Genomic DNA, 19704 nt, shown 5'->3' on the forward strand with positions numbered 1-19704 from the left:
GCCTGTTCCATCTGTGCCCAGGTGGCATCAGCCTCACACCTGAGGCACAGGTGAGGGTTTTGGGTGGGCAGGGGCATTGAGCTCGTTCTATACAGAGAACAGATAGTCAGAGGGACACGTGTGCATGTGCTCCTCCTGGTCCTGTCCAGAGCAGGGCAGGGGCTGTCCTGGGCCCTCTCTCCTGGCCCCCACCATTTGCATTTCCACAGACAACGGGGACCCTCAGCACTGGCATTTACTTCTGTGCTCTCTGGCCATGACTGATCTCCGGTGATTCTGTGGTTTGTGATCACTCCATGGCAGTCCAAGGCCCCTCATTGCCCAGCCATGGCTGACAGAGATGTCCCTCTTGGAGCTGGGAGCACCCCAGTGGCGTGAGTGGCTCCAGGCACCCACCTGCCCTCTGTGATGCCAGCTGATTCCTTGGCCAGCCCCTGACAGTGCCTCCAGGCTGAGTCTGTCCCTGCCCACATCCATCAATAATGCAGCAGAACTGGATCTCCCGGGTAACCCCATCCCTGCCCTCAAACAGCAGCCCGGGGGCACTGCTGCCTCACTGCCCATGGATGAGGTGAGTGTTGTGGTGGGGGGTAGCCCAGGTGGGCTTGGAGGGACCTGTCAGGGGCTGCCCAGCGCCCTGGGGTCTGATCCAGCTCCTGGTGGTGCTGAGTGTGTGGCTCCTTGCCCCTCTATCCCGGCAGGCTGAGCAGGATGTCAGCGTTCGAGCAGCTCTGGGACTCCACCAGGCAGCAGGTAGAGCTCAGGACATGGCAGAGCCTTCACCTGAACCCCCACACCAGGGAACAAGGGGACAGGCTGGCAGCCACAGCTGTGGTGGCACTGGGACCAGTGGCCAAGCTGGTCTGGGCAGTGCTGGCAGGGACAGGGTGTCCTCCCCAGCCTGGTGGCTCTGAGTCAGAGCTGGAGGGCTCGGGAATGATGTGGATCCCTGGGATGTGCCTCCAGGCTGCGAAGGGGGCAGGACAGGGCTGGGACAGGTGGGGGTGACCCCCCACACCACCCCACACTCGGTGTTTTCAGGGCCAGGAGAAAGAAGCAAGGACCCCCTACAGCTCCTGTTTGCTGGGAAGGAGCCTCAGGTGAGAGCTGCAGGGCAGGGACATCCAGGGTATGAGGGTCCCTGGGAACCAGGAGGGAGCAGGGGCTCTGTCCCACCACCTGCCATGCCCGGGACCCTGATGGGAGCTGAGGTCCTGGGCTGATCCTGCCCTACACTCCTATGGACCCCTCCCTTGTAGGGGACTCCTGGGGGTTCCCAGAGAGCAGGGGAAGGGAGAGGGTCTCTCCTCAACCCTGCCCATGCCAGGCCCTCTGTGCCACCCCTGCCATCTCTATCCCAGTGTGCCCAGTCCATCCTTTGTCCTGCTCTGGTCATGCTGGGATAGGGGAAAGCTGAACATTATCTCCCTCCCTGGCACTAGGAGAGCTCCCTGACTGTCGATGGTGTCTTCCACTTGGATGCAGGACAGGTACCAAGAGCCCCAAGTCCTTCTCTGTAGCCAGTGCCCAGCCACATGAGCCAGGGCCATCTGCACCATGCTGGCTGTGCCCTGCTGTGCCATGGCTGTGCCTTGCTGTTCCTTGGCTGTGCCCGGCTGCACCTGCCCTGCTGGATTTGTCTCTCCTACCAGGAGAAGGTCCTGGAGTTGGCAAGACCCCAGCTGGCCCTGGTTCCCCTTGGCTACAGCATGTCCCTGCTGCTGTGGGACCCCCGTGGCCCTGGGACACAACTGCCCTTCCAGAGTGTCATCTGGCAGGTGAGGGCACAGGGGACAGGTGGCAGGGAGAGGGGACAGCACAGCTGTGCAGTGCTGGGCTCCTGGGTCACCCAACAGACCCTGATCCCACCGAGGTGGGGAGGAGATCCAGCCAAGGGGTCTGGGGAATCAACAGCTCCCAGCTTGTCCACAGGTGATTGACACCGTCTTCCAAGAACTGGAGGCCTTGGGGGATGACACACAGAGCCTGCAGGTGGTCAGTCTGGTCCAGGTAAGGCAGGAGCAGGGCAGGATGTCCTGGGATGAGGGTTCCATTCCCTCTCTGCCACTGCCCAGACCCTGCTGTGCCAGGAAAACATGTTGCCCTGTACTGGCATCCAGTCCCCTCAACCAGAGGGTGACTAGGGACTGGAGACCTTTGGATCCCAGGTGTTCTCACCTCTTTCCAGAACTTCCCAGATGTTGGAAGCCTTAGCTGCCCACAGAGCACCTCCGGGGCCCCAGCAGCACGGTGGAATCAGGGGAGCTCTTTAACCCCTTCCTGCACCCATCACAGCTGGGCTTTCCAGGCCAGTCATTGCTCCCTGCGGCCTCAAGGTCTCTCCAGCGTGGCCTTGATCGGCACAGGAGTGATGCCAGCTCCTGCCACTGGGCTGGGTCCTGCCCTTTGGCTCTGGGATGGTGCCAGGGATCTGATAATGTCCACATAGGGCTCGGGCGTTCCCAGGGCTCTGCCCTTCCCTGTGCCAGGGCTGGAAAAGCTGAGAGTTACCCCAAAATCAGCCTTTCTTAACCCTCACCTGTGCATAGCCACAAGCAGTCCAAGCCCCTGGTGAGTGTGGGGTGCCAGCCCCCTTTCCTGCCCCCCTGCCTAATGCAGCCCCCTCATTCCAGGTCAGCACCCACGACAAAGCCTGGGACCTGCTCCGTCCTGACGGCCGAGCCCTGCAAGTGATGGATGTGGCACCCCTGGGCCTGTAGGTACCTGGTGCCCCATGGCTGAGCAGACACTCCTGGGGGCTGGATCCCCAGCATCAGGAGTGGGGCTGGGCAGGGAGCATGGTGCCCAGCCACAGCGAGTCCAGGGGCTGGATGTGACCCTCCTCGCTTGCTCTTGTCTCCCTCTGCTTCCAGGATGGTGGAGGAGGCAACAGAAATGGCTGTGCCCGATGCGCAGGCTGCCATCAGTGCCTATGCCAGGGGGCTGGGTGCCATCCCAGCGTTGTTCCAGGGCTGTGATCAGCAGCCCCTCGCAGACGGGCGCTCAGCTGTGCAGGGGTGAGGGATTTGGCCCAGACCCCACAGCCTGGGAAGGCTTGGGCCATGGGGTGCTGGGGCTGGCTCTGCTGCAGCCCCTCTCCCACACCGGCCTCTCCCCAGGGCCGGCAGCCTCTTCACTCTCACCGTGGAGCGAGGGCTGGAGGGTGGCAGGCGCCAGCGCTCGGCCCTCAGGATCCTGGTGTCCCCAGGGGCCACCGGGCCCTGCCCCAGGCTGTACGTACGGGGCTGGGCTGTGTTCCCACTGCAGCACAGCTGTGTGCCTGCTCTGGGTCAGGGAATTCCATTCCTGGAGGTGAAGCAGGAGGGACATGCCAGTGGGAGCCCGTGGCTGGGAGCCAAGGCGGTGTCATCACTCCTTGGGGACACGGGCCTGGGGACATCCTTGGGATTCTGTGGGTCGGGGTTCAGCCTGGCTGGCACTGCGAGAACCAGCCCCATGTGCATCCCCCTGGGATGTTTCTCCCCATGTGCAGGGAGTGCAGGAAACCCAGCGCTGTGTGCCTGCCCTGGATCGTGGAGCGACTGCTGGAGGGGAACAGCCTGACCTTCCTGCTGCTCTGTGTGTCACTGCCAGGTAGCCCCTGGGACTGGGACACATTGTGGATGCCCCCTCCCTGAGGATTCCCCCCATCCTGCCCCACACCTGGCACTCGCTCCCTGGCTGCTGCCCAGGGACACCTGCAGTCATTGGAAGCTGGACACCAGCTCCACTCATCTCCATCACACTGGGACCCCCTGTGCTGGTGGCCCCCCACGGCCCCTGCCCAGGGCTTGCTCTTCTCCCAGACACCTCCAGAGAGGAGATCCTGGGAGCTCTGGGACTGGCTGAGAGAGTGAAGGGGGTGGCCAAGACCATCTCTGCCACACTCTGGGACCCTGAGGAGGAGATCCTGGCACGCCGGAGGGAGATCCGAGGGCTGCGGATGGAGCTGCTGGCTGGATCCGGCCTCCCTGAGCAGAGGACAGCTGTGGCCCAGATGCAGAGGGCCCTGAGGGAGCTGCAGGTGGGGAATGTCCCCGGATCCATGGGACAGGGATGGCACTCCTTCCCTGGGCTGGGTAAGGTGCAGGCTCTTGACTCATCCTGGTGTCAAGACCCTTGTCCAGTTCTGAGGGCAGGGCCTGAAGCTGCTCCAGGAGTGAGATGTGTCCCTGGAGCCATGCCAGGCCTGGAGGTCTGAAACACCCCAACAAGGACCTCCAGTTCCCCTTTTCCAGGTGCTGAAGAATCAAAGGTGGGAGAAAAAGCAGGCGGTGGCCAAGGTACTTGGGACAAGTGAGATGCACCAGCCCAGTGCCGAGGTAGGCAGAGGTCAGGCCAGGCCCCCTCATCCAGGGGCAGTCTGGTGCAGGAAAAGCCCTGAATCCCAACTGTGTCCCTGTAACATCTCCTTCTCCGACAGGACCAGGTTTCTGCAGGGAATGCGGTGCCAGGCCAGCAGCCTGGGACCCAGACACCCCTGACCAGTGCCAGCCTGGAGCCAGCAGAGCCAGGGCGTGGGGCCAGGCACGCATCCCACAGCTGGGTGAAGGACACGTGGGCACAGAGCACGGCTTTACGCGGTGGGAAAGGCCTCACTCTCCATCTGAACGTCCTTCTTCAGCCCCCCATGTCACACTCATCCTCCTGCCCTGTCCCCACACAGCAAGATGGAGTGACAGCACAAGCCAGGGAGGGGACAGCCGAGCTCTGGCCAGCGCAGGGCAGGGGCTGCTGGAGGAGCCATCCCAGAGCAAAGTGTCACAGCCACGGCCCGCATGTGACAGCGTGAGTGGGAGCCCGCAGGGTCTCTGCCAGGTCTCTGTGCCACCCCAGCCCGTCCTGCTCTCCCGCAGGCCGGGAGGCGGTGCCAGCCGTGCCCATTCCCGGAGGTGCAGCGCGCCCCGGCCAGGGCCCTGCACTGCCGGCAGCTCCAGTGAGAGCTCGGGGCCGGCGCCGGGCCAGCCCCGGAGCACAGTGGGGAGTTGGGCACAGAACCGTGAGCTCTCGCCTCTCCTCGCCTGGCACTGCTCTCCCTAGTGCAGCCCAAGGGAGCAGGGACACCCTGCGGCTGTCCTGACCGCGTCCCTGTCCCCACAGTGGGACACAGAGCGCTGGCAGCAGGAGGTGACCACGCTGGGCCTGAGCCTGGAGGCAGCGCTGCGGGAGCGGGAGGCGGCCGAGGGGGACCTGGAGGCCCTGCGGCACAGGCACCAGCAGGAGATGCAGGCTTGCAGACAGCACCTGCTGCAGGTGGGCAGGCAGGGCTCGGGACACCTCTCGTGGCTGTGCCAGGGCTGTGCCAGAGCGGCCCCGGCATCCCGCAGGTGCTCCGGGACCAGCAGCGCCTGGCAGAGGAGCAGCGGGCGGCCCTGGAGCGCCGGCACCGGGCGCTGCTGCAGGAGCTGCTCCGGGACGCCGTGGAACTCGCCGAGAACAACCAGCGCCTGCGGGACTCCCGCCGGGCAGGCACGGCCGATGCCAGCACACAGAGCCCCTGAGCCACGCCTGCGGTGCCAGGAGTTACCCCAGGAACAGCCTCCCCCCCAAGGGAACACCCTGCTGTGTGCTGGGCACCTGCCTGTGGGAGCGCAGGCTCAGCCTGGTGGGAGGGCTGGCAGCCCCCAGCTGCGGCCACATGGAATAAAGTGGGTGCCCCCCACCCATGAGTGCTTCAGGCTCAGAGACACCCCTGGCCCCCAAAGCTGTCCCAAGGGGCACAGCCACCATCCCACGGGGCAGGCACACACAGGACAGACACACAGATGTTGTTGAACCGCAGCTTTAATACCCAGGGTGGCCTCTGCCTGCCACAAACTTGGTACAAATTTGGGGGCTGGGTGAAAGTTGCCATATGCCCCAGTCCCTGTCTGCTCTGCAGAGACACCGTGCCCAGGAAGGGGAAACGGGGCCTGAGGACTGCAGGGCTCCAGGCAGGGGCTAGGCTGGAAAACCGTGGAGGTGGGAGAGGCCCAGGGAAGCAGCACCAGGAATGGCAGGGATCAAGCAGCATCCATGGGAGCTGAAACAGCACCAGTGCCACGCTGGGCTGGCAGGAGGTACAGCAAGGCCAATTACTGCCAGAGCACACTCAGGCCACTGTGGTATGGGGAAGCAGCTTGAAGACTTGGGACACAGAGTCCCAGAATCATTTAGGTGAGAAAAGACCTCAGAGATCATTTAGTCAAACCTGTAACCCACCATCACCCTGTCAACTCGACCATGGCATGAAGTGCCATGTCCAGTCTTCAACACCTCTCGTGATGGTGACTGTACCACCTTCCTGGGCAGCCCCTTCCAATGTTTAATCACCCCTTCTGTGAAGAGATTACTCCCAAGGTACAACCTGAAACCTCCCCTGGCACATCTTGAGGCTATGAGACATGCACAAGGGGTTCAGGACCCCCCCTAAGGCTGGGCATGCCTGATCCCATGGGAACCCCACGGCACAGAGCCTGGCTGGAGTGCAGCAGAGCGCAGTTTCCCTGTGGCAGCAGGGACAGGGTGCTCTCCCCCTCAGTACTCCTCTTAAGGGATCCTTGGAGCTGTGCAGGCACCCATCAGGAGTGATTCCAGCCCTGAGGAAGGGCTGGGGCTGCCCAGACACGTGGCAGGAAGGCAGTGACTACGTGACTCCATAGTACAGGTGCACAGCCAGGCCAATGCACGCCACAGCCACAAAGAAGAGGAGGGTGAGCTGCAGGTTGAAGAGGGCAACAGAGAGGAGAGCGTTGACCAGGATGGAGCAGGAGATGATGAAGAGCCTGGTGATGTTGCTGCTGTGCTTCATCACCACGGACATGATGAGGCCGTTCAGAGCCTGGCTGAGCACCACCAGCAGCACCCACGGGGAGAAGCCCTGCAGGAACCCGCCCTCCGTGCCGCTCCACACGGAGCCCAGCAGGTTGAGCAGGACCCCGAAGAAGTACAAGAAGACGTTCTGGAGGCTGAGGGGCAGCGCCTGGCTTTTCAGGACGGCTTCCGTGTACACGGCGGAGAGGCCGGAGATGAGGCAGTAGACGGCGAGCAGCAGCAGCCCCGGGGGCGTGACGTGCAGGCGCATCCCGCCGCCGCCCCCGCGGCCCCGCAGGCCGCCGCAGCTGTAGGAGACGCCGGCGGCCAGCAGCAGCAGCAGCGCCAGCCAGCGGCGCGGGCCCAGGCGCCGGCGCAGCAGCAGGCTGTACAGCAGCGCCGTGCTGACCGTCTTCAGGTTGCTGAGCACCTGGAACGTGCTGGGGTCCATGAAGAGCTGCATGTGCACCACCAGGTTGTTGTTGGCGGCGTAGAGCAGCGCCGAGAGCGCGAAGGGCGCGGCGTGGCGCCAGGACACGGCCCCGCCCAGCGCCTCCCGCCGCCCCCAGAGCAGCGACAGCAGCGACAGCAGCAGCTTGCTCAGCTCCACCAGCACCACCACGGACGTGGAGCTGAAGGGGATGGCCCCGTCCACCTTGCAGAGGGTCAGCAGCGGGGCGTGGGAGCCGTAGATGAGCACGGACAGCAGCAGCAGCAGCGCCCACCGCCCCCTCTGGAGCAGCCTGTTGGCAGAGCCAGCAGCATTCCCAGACATCCCCATTTCCAGTGAGCTGCTGCCAGTGCAGAGAGGCCAGACAGACTCTCACCCTGCTACACTGAAGAGACCAAATACTAAGAATTTAATGAGCCTGATTCAAGCAGGATGTTCCCTGCAACACTTGTGGTGCAGCAGGAGAGCAGGGTGCTGTCTCTCGTTAGGAGGTGAACTAGAAGCCTTCCTGAGAAGCCACACAAAGCACATTACCAGGGCACACCGTGGGCTGGGTGGCAGGGCACACGGGTCACAGCGCACACAGGTGACTGGGCACAGCAGCCCCTCTGTCCACAGGGGCACAGGGAAAGGTGAGGGGAAAAGGCAGCTGGCAGCTCCTCAGTGCTCTCAGGCTGCTGTGGGTTAGTGCAGTGATCACTGCTGCCACGACGCCCAGCAAACACCCATCACCAGCCCCCTGGCGTGTCGCAGTGCTGTGGTGCAAAGCCCTTTTCCAGGGAAAAGAAGGGTGCAGCCGCTGTGCCTCCCAGAGCCCTGGGGGTGCTCTGTGCCTGCTACCTAAGGAGCACCGTTCCTGCAGTCCCTGCTGCCTCCGGGCTCCTCCACGCTAGTCCCGACCTTTTTTCAGCGAATTCACATAGTCTCGAATCGTCTTCTCAACGTTGGGCACGGCGTAGTTCTGGGCGGCGTAAATCCCCGTGCAGGTGCCGGCCACGAAGCCCAGGACGGCGGAGAAGCGGAGCTTGGCCACCAGGTATCCCGCCAGGAAGCCTTTGAGTAAGGGCGATGCCAGCAGCGATCCGTCCTGAGGGGAGAGCACACTGAGGCACTGCGGGCGGCATCGGGGCGGGGGCCGCACAGGACGAGCCCCAAGGGTGAGTTGTGGGTTATTTTCCCCCGGGGAATAGTTTGTCCCCCCAGCAGAGGGGGCGGTCGGCCGGCCCGCCCCGGGCCCGCACGTTACCTGCCCCACGCCGGCCTGCACCTCGCCCTCCACCCTGCGCTGCAGGCTCTCCAGCTGCCCCTTCAGGAAGGCGAGGTCCTTCAGCTTAGGCGGCGAGTCCTGCGGGAGACACGGAGGTGATTCCCGTCCGTCCCCGCGGGAGGAACCGACACGACCCCCCCACAGCCCCGGCCCTCCTCACTCACCTTATCGTCCGCCATCTTGGCGCCGCCGCCGCCGCGCGCTGATTGGCTGGCGGAGAGGCACGTGACAGCGCCCCCTTAGCCCCGCCCCAAGCCGCCGCTGATTGGTTGTCATGGAGGCAGCGACTCCGCCCGCGCGCCCTTTCCCGCCAGAGGCGTCACCCGACGCTGATTGGGTGGAGCTCAGTCACGTGACGGCCCCTGCTCCCTCACGCCGCCCGGCCGGCGCCATCTTGTGGAGGGCGGTGTGTCCTCCTGTGGCGCGGCTGTGGCCCGGTACCGGCCCCGCGGGGCTCCGGCACCTCCGGGGCTGACACAGCCCATGCCCGCTCCTCAGCGCCGTCAGGGCTTCCACGACACAGCCACCGTCCCGCCCCTCGGGGCAGGATGGATAGGAGTCCCAAACTCCGCAGCTTCCCGCGGCTCTTCCTCCGTGAGGAGTCTGAGCCAGTCCCAGGCTTGGCCAGTGCTCTATGTCTAAAGCAGTGCCAACTGAGCCTTTATACGACTTTAACCTTCAGGATTAAGGATAGGAACTCAAAAAATATTTATATTAATAAAATATTTAAATTAATGATTGTAAGGGTTACGCTAAAAGATCTTATTCAGGGTTATTTACTGCACAGTGTAGGTAGTTCTAGGTACTAGAGCAGTGCAATATTTTTGAAGCAATATTGATACTGATAGTAAAGGTAATAAAGTAATGAGTGAACAGACATTGATGCTTTTCATCTCAGAGCCTGGGGCCAATCTCTCAGCCTTGAGGAATCACTCGGATGGGCACTCCTCAGCTCCAGGGAGGGATTTCCACATCCACGCCCAGAAATAACAGAATACGGAAAGAACAAAAATGACTTTGGAGTTCTTTTCCAACCTAAACCATTCTGCGATCATCCACTCCAATCCAACCACCAACGCAGCCGTGCCAAGCCAAAAGAACATCGAAAAGCCACCAACTCCCCCGAGCCACACCCACACGTTTTTTGGACACTTGCAGGGACGGTGAGTCCAGCACTGCCCCGGGCAGCCTGTCAGCGCTTCACCCCCCTTTCAGTGGAGAATTTTTCCTGAATATCCAGTCCCTGGCACAACCTGGGGCTGTTCCACCTCCTGTGTGAGCCCAAAGCCCCACAGAGCTGTGCTGGGGCCACTGAAGTTGCCAGTGAAACCCCGACTGCAGCACATCCAGCTTGGAAAAGAGGCGATGCACAACTGCAGGCAAGGCTGAGAGCTGTGGGAAATGTTGCTCTCAGGTGCTCGGCACAATTTAATTAAAGCCTGTGGTGCTGGGGGTTGTGTATGTGTTGCTCTCGTGGGTGTTACTCCCTCCGTGAAGCCTTCTGGGCTGTGGGGCTGCTGCTCTCCAAGTTAATTTTGATCCGTTCCCAGTGCATATTACACTGCTTCCACTGAGCCTTGGGAAAGGGAAAGGAAAGGGACTTGGGAAGCAGTGGCAGGTGCAGCCCAAAGAAGCAGCATTAATATTGTTATTAATATTAATAGCAAGTTTAAGTCCAACCGTTGCTGAAGGCTGAGTACTGAGCTGCTGTTTCCTTGCTTTGCAGGATTCCAGACTTTGTCCAGAGCCAGGTGTGGACTTCGTGAACCTGAAATTTTCCTCAGCCACCTCAAACCAGCCACTCTTCAAGCAGGACTTTTACTTCATGAAAGGATAAAATAAAATAAAATAAAATAAAATAAAATAAAATAAAATAAAATAAAATAAAATAAAATAAAATAAAATAAAATAAAATAAAATAAAATAAAATCTATGTGGGTGAGTGCAAGGGCCTTTCTTGGAACACAATCACAACACTTGGAAAGTGCCACTTAGTGCAAGACTGAGTTGGAAAATGCGGGTGTTGGTCAAAAACATGTGAGGGCAGCAGAGCCCTGTGATCAGTCACTGCTCTCACCTCCAGAGAGGTGAGCCCATTGCCAGCCTCACCAGCTGCAGGACAACAGGCAGAGAGTAGGTTTATGTTGGCTCCTGGGAAGGAATTGTTCCCTGTGAGGGTGCTGAGGCTCTGGCACAGGGTGCTCAGAGAAGCTGTGGCTGCCCCATCTCTGGTAGTGCCCAAGGCCAGGTTGGATGGGGCTTGAAGCAACCTGGGATAGTGGAAGGTGTCCCTGCCCATGGCAGGGAGTGGGAATGAGATGAGATTTAAGGTCCCTTTCAAAGCAACCCATTCTGGGATTCCTTGAAGGTCAGTTTATCTAGGCCATGGCAGAAGCTGAGCACCTGCCCTCGGGGGTCTGGGAGGGAACTCAGCTCTGAGCCCCCCAGGGTTGCACTCTAAGGCTCTGTGCTGCGTGGAGCAGCACAAATGGGTCACTGCTGGTGGTTCCTGGGATTTCTGGTGGGAAAACAGCTGGGGTGTAAGGGAGGGCTGGGAGAAGCCCTGTCCTTGCTGCATCTAAGCTGAGCCCTGGCCCCAGCCCTGGCTGAAGGGAGGATGCAGCCATTCTGTGCCTTGCTCAGCAGGATCCTGGCTGCTGCACCTGGGACCTGCTGGACTGTGGTGGCCCCTGGACCCACTCAGCTCACCTTGCTGAGGTATGGTGGCATTGCTGCTCCCCGTGGATCAGGATGGGTCTGCCTCCAAGCCGGAGAGTCCCGAGTCTGAGTCAGACCTGCTGTGGGATGCACTAAAACGGAGCTATTTGTGCTGTTGGAGAGCTCAAGGGGAAACTGGTTATCCTGTGTTTGCCATCTTAGCAGCAAGCTGCCACTTCTGAGGTTTGATTTTCCTGCCTCTGATCCAGCCCTGCCTCCGGTTCCTGCTGCCAGCAAAGGCTTTCACCTTGGCCCTGGCTGTGCCCTTGAGCAGGGGCGGGAGCTGAGCCTTTGGCTGGCAGCACAGCTGCTGCTGGAACAAGCCTGTGCTGTCAGATTTCCTCTGGGCTTGTGCCTGTCTTTCAACCTGTCCCCTTCTAATATGGCCTGAGCTTATCGGCATCTCCAGCCCAGCCTGGCTGCAGTGATGGGCGAGATAAGGAGCTGCCACATGAGAAAGGAGCGGGGCATCAAGGACACAGAGTTGTGCCCCACAAGGATGGGTTTGAAGGTGTGAGCCTTCGGGGGCTGCAGCGGCGTTGCTGCTCACACAGCTGTGCTGGCTGTTCCCATGTTGCTGAGATCAGCCCTGATGCATTCCCCTTGCATCTCAGCAGGTGCCCACAGCATTTGCTCTGTGCTGTTGGGAATGCTGCTCAGGTGACCAGGACCCACATCCTGCCCACACCCCAGGGGCAGACCCCCACTCTGCTCCCTGCACTCAGGGTGTCTCCTACCAGGTCCCTCACCTGCTGTCTTCCCTCTCCAGCCAGTCCAGCACCAGGCACTTGGCACATCCCAGAGGCCTTGGCAGATTGCTGATACCTCTGCAAACCAGCTGTCTCTGCAGTGGCCTTTGCTGTCCCAACCCTCCCTTCACAGCCCTGTCATCTGCCGTTTTTGCCATTTTTGCACAGATGCAGTACCCAGAGATTAGGCTGCAGATTAAGGTTTTACTGCATCCTGAAATGGGTTCCAATTCCCAGTGCCAGCAGGGCCAACATGCAGCCGAATCTCTCCTGAAAGCTCGCTGGGCTGGAGCTGGGGAGAAATCTCCTACCATGTTCTCCCATGAAAGGTGGAGTTCTACATCTATAGCCTAGATGAGGCACCTGGAATTCTGTGTCCAGTTCTGGGTCCCTCACGACAAGAAAGACATTGAGGGGCTGGAGCATGTCCAGAGAAGGGAATGGAGCTAGGGAAAGGTCTGGAGCACAAGATGGGGAGCAGCTGAGGGAGCTGAGGGAGGGCTCAGCCTGGAGAAATGGAGGCTCAGGTGGCACCATCTCCCTCTCTACAACTCCTTGACAGCCAGGTGGGGCTCTGCTCCCAGACAACAGGGGACAGCACCAGAGGAAAAGGCCTCAAACTGCCCCAAGGGAGGTTCAGTTTGGACATCAGGAAGAATTTATTCACTGAAAGCATTGTCAGGCATGAGAATGGGCTGTGCAGGACAGTCACTGTCCCCTGGAAATATTAAAAAACACAGGATGTGGCACCTGGGGACATGGGTTAGTGATGGCCTTGGCAGTGCTGGGTTAATGGTTGGACTTTAAGACCTTAGAGGACTTTTCCAGCCTTGGTGATTCCAGGGTTCCATTATTTTAAAAGGAGCTGGGCAGCCAAAGGCAGGAGCAAGGCTGTTGTCTCAGCTCCAGCCTGCACCTGCCCAGCATCTTCCCATCCTCGGTGAGCCTGCTCTGCCACCAGCACTTTCAGGCTGGCAGGCTGAAAGGCTGGAGGCTCCCCTGGAAGTCCTGCACACGCTCCCTGTGCCCGCAGAAGCGGCCCCAGGAGTCTGCCCACGTGGGCTGGGTGTGTTTGTCCCAGCACACACAGGCACACTTGTGGCTGGCGTTTCCAAAGCCCCATCTAACACCACAGTGTATCACAGAATCATGGAATATCCCGGGTAGGAAGGGACCCACAAGGATCATCCAGTTCAACTCCCGGCCCTGCAAAGACACCCCAACAATCCCACCCTGTCCCTGAGAGCATCATCCAAGCACTCCTGGAGCTCTGGCAGCCTTAGAGCTGTGACCGTTCCCTGGGGAGCCTGTTCAGTGCCCGACCACCCTCTGAGGGAAAAACCTTTTCCTATCCCATGTGGGGCAGACTGCACATTGTGCCCAAAATTTAGGACACTGCAACTTGTCCCAGAGAGGAAAGTGCTTTCCATGACACAAATGAAAGTAGATTAAAAAAAGCAAGACACCCACAGAAGAACATACGAGCTGAACATAACAAAGAAAATGGGAAGCATGTCACAGGGCTGTGGGCTGAGTCAGCTCCTCCAGTAACTGTGGTGCACAGGAGGTTTGGGTGGGAGCTGGGGGTTGCAGCCATGCGTGTCACATGCTCCGAGGGGAAGGGGGTTGTGGCAAGGTGACCCGAGCCCCAAGGGGCAGTGGGGGGCTGTGTGTTAGAAGCCATCAGTGCGCAGTGGCTGTGGCAGGTCTGACACGCTGATCTGGAGGTTGAGCTCTGCTGAGTCCAGGGCTGTGCACGGGGTGTGCGGGTGGCTCCCCTCCAGCACGGCGACCTCCTCGTGATGCTCCTGCCGCAAGTGCCACACGATCTCTCTGGACAAGAAGTGTCTCTCTGCTTCTTCTGGCTCTGGAACAGAAGAAAGACAAAACCTTCCTTTGCTGGTTGTCCTGAGGCAGAGCTCTGGGCAGGGAGCAAAGTCTCTGTGAGATGCCCCAAAATACGCAGAATTTCCTGCACAGTCAAAATACAGCTTTTACTTCCCACTTTCAGCATGGCAGAGGGAAAAAGTTCAAACACAAAGTGCAGGGAGGAGTTTAAAATTACAGGCGCTATGTGCTGGATTCCCAGTAGTGCTTGTGATGCAAACTGCCTCACTGGATGGAAATGCTTCTCCCCCTTAGGGAGAGTGCTGAGTTTCCTCTGAAAAAACAACATTCATTACAGCAAGATGCTGATTTCATCTCGTGGAGGTGAGGAGATGGGAGATGAAAAGATAATGGGAATGAGGGAAAGCCTCACTCCCTCCCTCCTCTGTCAGCAGGAATGGCACCAAGCCAGCACACACTCATCCCACTGCTGGGGAGGGCTTGACAGCCCCAGCAACTCCTTCCAGGAACATCAACAGTGAGGGGAGCTGCTGCTTCCCCTGCATGCCTGCTGTTATACTTACTCCTTGCAGTAGACAGCTTGTCTCAGGTTTGTCCCCCTGGGGACTTCAGCTGGGACAACCAGTACAGCCACCACTGCCCCTGCTCCTCAGGCCCACAGAAAGAAGTCCTTAGAATTATGGAATCATGGAATACCCTGAGTTGGAAAAGATCCACAAGGATCATCCAGTCCAGCTCCTGGCTCCACACGGACACCGTGTCCCAGAGCATTGTCCAAATGGTCCTGGAGCTCTGGCAGCCTTGGGACCATTCCTTGGGGAGCCTGGGCAGTGCCCCCCAGCACCCTCTGGGGGAAGAACCTTTTCCTGATACCCAGCCTAAGCCTGCCCTGACACAGCTCCAGCCATTCCCTGGGTCCTGTCCCTGGTCCCAGGGAGCAGAGATGGAAGCTGCCCCTCGGGAGGAGCTGCAGCCCCTGGGGAGGTCTGACCTCAGTCTCCTCTGCTCCAGCTGGACAGGCCAAGTGCCCTCAGCAGCTCCTCATGTGGCCCCTCTGGGCTCTTCACCACCCCCATGTCCCTTGTTTGGAAACTCCCTAACAGCTTTCGATCTTTCCCATATTGTGGTGCCCAGAACTGCCCCAGGGCTCAAGGTGAGGCCGCCCCAGCCCAGAGCAGAGTGAGACAATGCCCTCGCTCACCTAGCCAGTGATGCCATGCTCAGTGACATTCCTATTTCATGTGAGAATGCAGCCCCTCCCTTCCTCCTATGGCAGCAGGGGTCACCATGGTCCCCTAACTGGGGACATCAGCTGAGCCCTGCACAGACACTGATCTGAGGTCACTTGGGGCTAGAAGAGCACAGCCACTGTCCTGGGCACCTCAACCCCTTTCCCCTCACTCACCCTCATAGGCAATGAGCCGGTAGGTATCTGCACATTCCTTGGAGCCTTTCAGGATCTCCTCCAAGGTCCTGTAGAAAAGCTTGGCCTGCTCCAGGCGCTCCTCCCGGCTGAAGGCAGCACACTCATCCTGGGACATGGCATAGAGGGACTGTAGTGGGGTGGCGTATTCCACAACACAGTGCCAGAGCTGCAGGGACGGAAGGAGAAGACATGGGGACAGGAGGACTGGGCAAAGGGCTGCTGGGAGACCCTGGCACCGGGCAGAGCACTCAGGACCTCTTGGTGGCTCCTTGGCCTGCCTTGCACTGGGAACACTGGGACAGGGATACTGGGTCTGGCCCCAGTGTCTCCTGCCTCCTTGCAGAGCAGGGAAAGAGCAGCTGGCCTGACAGGTCCAGGTGTCCCCTCTGCCAGGTGGGCTCTGCCTTTGTCCATGGGGGGCAGCCACTGGCTTTGTCAGTGCTCCCAAGAGCAGCTTGTCCCCATGGAATTTGGTCCCCTAGGGAGACATCCCTTCCCTGTGATCCCACCTGCTTGGTGGCTTTCTGCTATACAAAGGAAAGTGGAGGGACAGCACCAATCTTTGCTCACTGTGACCAGTGATAGGACCCAGGGAATGGCTGGAGCCGTGTCAGGGCAGGCTTAGGTTGGAAAGCAGGAAAAGATTCTTCCCCCAGAGGGTACTGGGGGGCACTGAACAGACTCCCTAGGGAATGGTCACAGCCCCAAGGCTGCCAGAGCTCCAGGAGCATTTGAACACACAGCACAGGGTGGGATTGTTGGGGTGCCCCTGCAGGGCCAGGGCTTAGACTTGATAATCTCCGTGGGTCCCCTGCAACCCAGCATATTTTGTGATTCCATTATTCCAAGTCTGAGCATCCTAACAGAGAGCAGGAGGGCAGAGCATAAGCATTAGAAAGGTGGAGGCACAGCTGGAGGGAGGCTGAGCAAAGAAACAAGGAGAGATCTGATAAAGCCATAAACGTGCCAAGGAGGAGCAGTGTTACCAGTATGTCTTACACTGGGTAAACTGGAAAGTTTAATGGAGTGAAGTAGAAGGAAGAGGGATGTGGTCCCAGGTAAATGCAGAGGAGCAGGAAGTTCCCGGCCTCGGCAGGCAGGTACTGCTGCGCCCTGGGGCAGGTGCCATCACTGTGTTACTGCGAGGGACTGGGCAGGCCGCTGAGGGGCAGATCTCACTGGAAGGCCAGGTGCGGGCTGAGAGTTGCTGGAGCTCCGGGGAGCAGAGTGACTCAGCAGGAGGCTGGCAGATGGAACACGGCATCAGTGCGTGCAGGGAAAACCCGCCGACTGTGCTTCCCCCGGAGCAGGGCTAGGAGTGTCCCTGCAGGCAGGGCTTTAAAAACTGCAGCCCAGAGCTCAGCCACTGCCAAAGGGCAAATCAGGGGACCCAGGTGAGGAGCAGAGCTCTGCCAGTGTCTCCCTGCACTGCCCTGGCACCGGGGTGTTCCCTCCTCCAAGGGAAAGGGACAGGGGTCAGTCTGCCACGAGATGTGGGAGGAGATTAATGCAATGTGAGATGGAGAGATTTAGGGCTCACCAGCCTAGAAAAGGGGTGACTGGGGGAAAGGAGGGAGTCAAATAATGACTCACACAGACATCTTCAAGCACCTCTTCACAACACAAGGAAACATTCTCCTGTGGGAAGCGATGCTCTGTTGTCCACATCTGGTTTTTTTTCTGCTCAGTTTTCTATTGTTTTCTGGACTTCAGTCAGTTCCAGGAGGGGTTAAGCAAACCCACCATATGAGCCTGGGAGGAGGCAGGCAGCAGGAAGGGGTACAGGAATGGGATCTCTCCATCTCGTGGAAGCCTGGTGGAAGGTGGGAGTATCTAATAGGAGAAGTGACAGCCTCCTGTCCTTATGGCCACTTCTGGGGCCAGCAAGACTTTTGGGATGATGCTCCCAATGCTGCTTTCAGCATACCTGGTTTTCTTCATCCCTGATTGCGTAGAGGCTGTGTTTGTAGACCCTCTTCTTGGTGCCAGCTCGGGCCAGGGTGGTTTCAGTGAGGTCTGTCACGTACTGGATATTGCTGTCAGCTTTCTCCAGCTCATCATAGACATCACAGCTCAGAGGGACCAAGATGTGGAGTTTCCAGGTCTTCCTGCATGCCACCATGTTGGGATTGGCTCTGCTGAATTCCTCCATGGACTTTTTCATCCCTGGTGGAAGAGAGCACCAGGCAGAGGTGCCTGGTGTGAGTACAGCTGCATTCTGCCTTGCTCCCCATTTCCCTGCTAACACTGTAAAAGTGGGAGGATGGTTATTAGGAGCTATTTCTGTCTGTAGGCAGGAGAATGCAGGGAAACAGCTACGTACGTGGCAGAACTATTTTTAGGTACCCAACGTAATAAGACCAGGCAAGCCCATGAGCGACGTTCTGCTTGGACCTCTCGGACATCTCCGACATCTCCACTGCTGAGGGCTTCTGTGGAGGGAAGGACAGACAGACCAGGTGATGCCAGCAGCCACCTGGGCCCTTCTGCAACAGTCAGTTCTCCAAAGGGGTTGGAGAACTCCAAAGAGATCTGGAGAGTGAACAACCCCACCAGCCCCTTCCAGTGGGGCAGAGTCCCTGACAGCCCCCAAAGCCCCTACAGAGGAGGGGACTGGGGCTGCAGTGAGCCAGGCATTTCCCTGGCTGCACCTTCCACTGGGATCGTGTGTCCCAGTGCAACTTGTGCATCTGCCCTGTGCTTCCAGCATGGGAGAGGAGGCACCCCAGTGCCTGAGGGTGAGATTCCCAATGGCCTCTGCCAGCTCTGTGTGTGCATTTAGGTGGAGATGGGTGTCCTGTCCCACAGGCACCTGATAGAAGCACCTTCTGCAGCCTGTGTGACCGTTCCAGCACTGCTGGGGCACAGCAGAGCCCTACCAATGCTGCAGAGGCACCTGGGGCTTGGCTCTGCCCCCAACCACGCTGATAATTGAGAACACACAGGCTCTGCTTTCCCCCCAAGTGCCAGCTTGATTGACAGATTTAAAATGCCCCTGTTTTTCATGTCGGGGGGGCTGTGCCATCCCCTGGAGTGCTTGTGCTCATTAGAAGGCAGCACGGGGCCAGGGAGATCAGCTCTGCAGGGCTGAGCTGAGAGTGTTCCTCCCACCAGGCTGACTCTGGGTGGGCTGGACATACAGAGGCCATGTAGAGCTGGCTATGTGCCCCCACAGCTGCTCAGGGCTGAAGGGCTCCTCGGGCAGCTGACCAGGCTGGAGCTGTGAGAACCTCACCTGGAGCCCTAGGGCAAGGATTAGGAGCTGGCACAGACTGGCCAGGATGAGGTGAAGGCCAAGTGGCTGCCCATCACCCAGGACAGCCACGTAGGCTGAGCCACAGACGAGCAGCATGGCCCCGTGCCAGCGCAGGGGGAAGCAGGTGTTCAGGGCCCTCCAGAAGCTGCCGTGGTGCCTGGGTGGGACAGGGAGACAGGAGTCAGGCTGGTCACCCACCCACCTTCAGCAGCTGTGGCCAGGGCTGCTCCCATCTCCTGGCCAGCACCACCAAGCCTCCAGAGCACTACAGAGCAGTGTGGGACCCTGCCCAGCACACCCCAGTGCCCCCAGCCAGGAGAGGGCTTGGGTCCCTTGCAGCACCCTTGGGACTCAGAGGGAGCAGATGGAATGTCACCCTGCACAGCAAAGGGAGACAACAGCCCCCTGCCCTCCAGCACTGGGTGGTGGGGAAAGGCTGCGGGCCAAGATCTGTTCCCGAGGGAAAGGGCACACCAGGAAGTTACCACGGAGAGCAATCATCCATGGACATATGGGGGAGAGGGTGGGGAGAGGGAACAGGAGATGAGAGGGACAGGAGGGTGACAGAAGGCACAGGACATCATTGCCACAGAGGGCACGTGTGGGCACAGAGGCCAGGAGCAAACCCCACCGCACCCCGAGGGTGCGACGCCCTTGACCCCAAGGTGGTCCCAGGAGCGCCGCAGGCAGCCAGCCCCGCTGCCTCACCTGGACTCCAGGTGAAAGATCTCCTCGGCCAGGTAGCAGGTGCCTTTGAGCAGCGCCCCGATCTGCAGGGTGGCGAAGTGGAAGGTGAGGCTGCGGGCGGTGGGCACCAGGGGCTGCCCGGCGAGGAGCAGGGCCCCGGCACAGAGCGCCAGCAGCAGGTACACGGCGCGCTGCGCCCGCCCGCCGCGGGGCTGCGGGATCCGCGGGGCACAGCGCTGCCGCGGCCGCCACGGCTCCCGGGACATCTGCGGGGACAGCGGGGGCAGCAGCAACTTCTCCCCAGCGCCCAGAGCAGCAGCTTGTCCTCAGCACCCACGGCAGCACTGTGGGAGCGGATAAGAGCGGATCAGGGGGATGAGTGCGACCAGCGCTCACTGCACACCGCAAAGCACACAACCCTTTGGGGAGGCTCCCCTGCGCTTAGGGCTGTCCCCTGTGCCCAGATGGGCTCGGCAAAACAGAGCCTGGCTGGTCACCCCGCTCCCAAAG

General features: G+C 59.8%; 4 protein-coding genes and 1 long non-coding RNA gene across 5 annotated transcripts; 2 read left to right on the forward strand and 3 right to left on the reverse strand.

Moving 5' to 3' along the window:
- The first annotated feature begins 3062 nt into the window (after positions 1-3062).
- On the forward strand, positions 3063-5501 carry LOC136297513 (uncharacterized). Its single transcript, XM_066197456.1, has 9 exons — positions 3063-3067; positions 3120-3233; positions 3494-3594; positions 3807-4024; positions 4239-4322; positions 4424-4583; positions 4667-4788; positions 5101-5253; positions 5328-5501. Exons 1-9 carry the CDS (start codon positions 3063-3065, stop codon positions 5499-5501), a joined length of 1131 nt encoding a protein of 376 aa, XP_066053553.1.
- A 265-nt stretch (positions 5502-5766) lies between these two features.
- On the reverse strand, positions 5767-7575 carry SLC35A4 (solute carrier family 35 member A4). The gene has a single exon (XM_066197267.1). It carries the CDS (start codon positions 7571-7573, stop codon positions 6626-6628), a length of 948 nt encoding a protein of 315 aa, XP_066053364.1. The 5' UTR covers positions 7574-7575; the 3' UTR covers positions 5767-6625.
- A 57-nt stretch (positions 7576-7632) lies between these two features.
- Positions 7633-8737, reverse strand: LOC136297393 (SLC35A4 upstream open reading frame protein). The gene is made up of 3 exons (XM_066197269.1): positions 8675-8737; positions 8490-8588; positions 7633-8330 (listed from the first exon to the last, which is right to left on the reverse strand). Exons 1-3 carry the CDS (start codon positions 8687-8689, stop codon positions 8133-8135), a joined length of 312 nt encoding a protein of 103 aa, XP_066053366.1. The 5' UTR covers positions 8690-8737; the 3' UTR covers positions 7633-8132.
- On the forward strand, positions 8315-10457 carry LOC136297394 (uncharacterized). The gene is made up of 3 exons (XR_010723150.1): positions 8315-8400; positions 9409-9673; positions 10237-10457. It is a non-coding gene; the product is annotated as an uncharacterized lncRNA (long non-coding RNA).
- A 2155-nt stretch (positions 10458-12612) lies between these two features.
- Positions 12613-19460, reverse strand: STING1 (stimulator of interferon response cGAMP interactor 1). The gene is made up of 6 exons (XM_066197086.1): positions 19216-19460; positions 18487-18664; positions 17575-17683; positions 17179-17417; positions 15231-15417; positions 12613-13844 (listed from the first exon to the last, which is right to left on the reverse strand). The coding sequence occupies exons 1-6, from the start codon at positions 19458-19460 to the stop codon at positions 13651-13653; spliced, it is 1152 nt and encodes a 383-aa protein (XP_066053183.1). The 3' UTR covers positions 12613-13650.
- Positions 19461-19704: the final 244 nt, after the last annotated feature.

Source organism: Chamaea fasciata, unplaced genomic scaffold (assembly GCF_029207755.1).
Source record: "Chamaea fasciata isolate MVZ Bird 193981 ecotype frontalis unplaced genomic scaffold, bChaFas1.0.hap1 SCAF_15, whole genome shotgun sequence".
NCBI classification, from domain to species: Eukaryota; Metazoa; Chordata; class Aves; order Passeriformes; family Sylviidae; genus Chamaea; species Chamaea fasciata.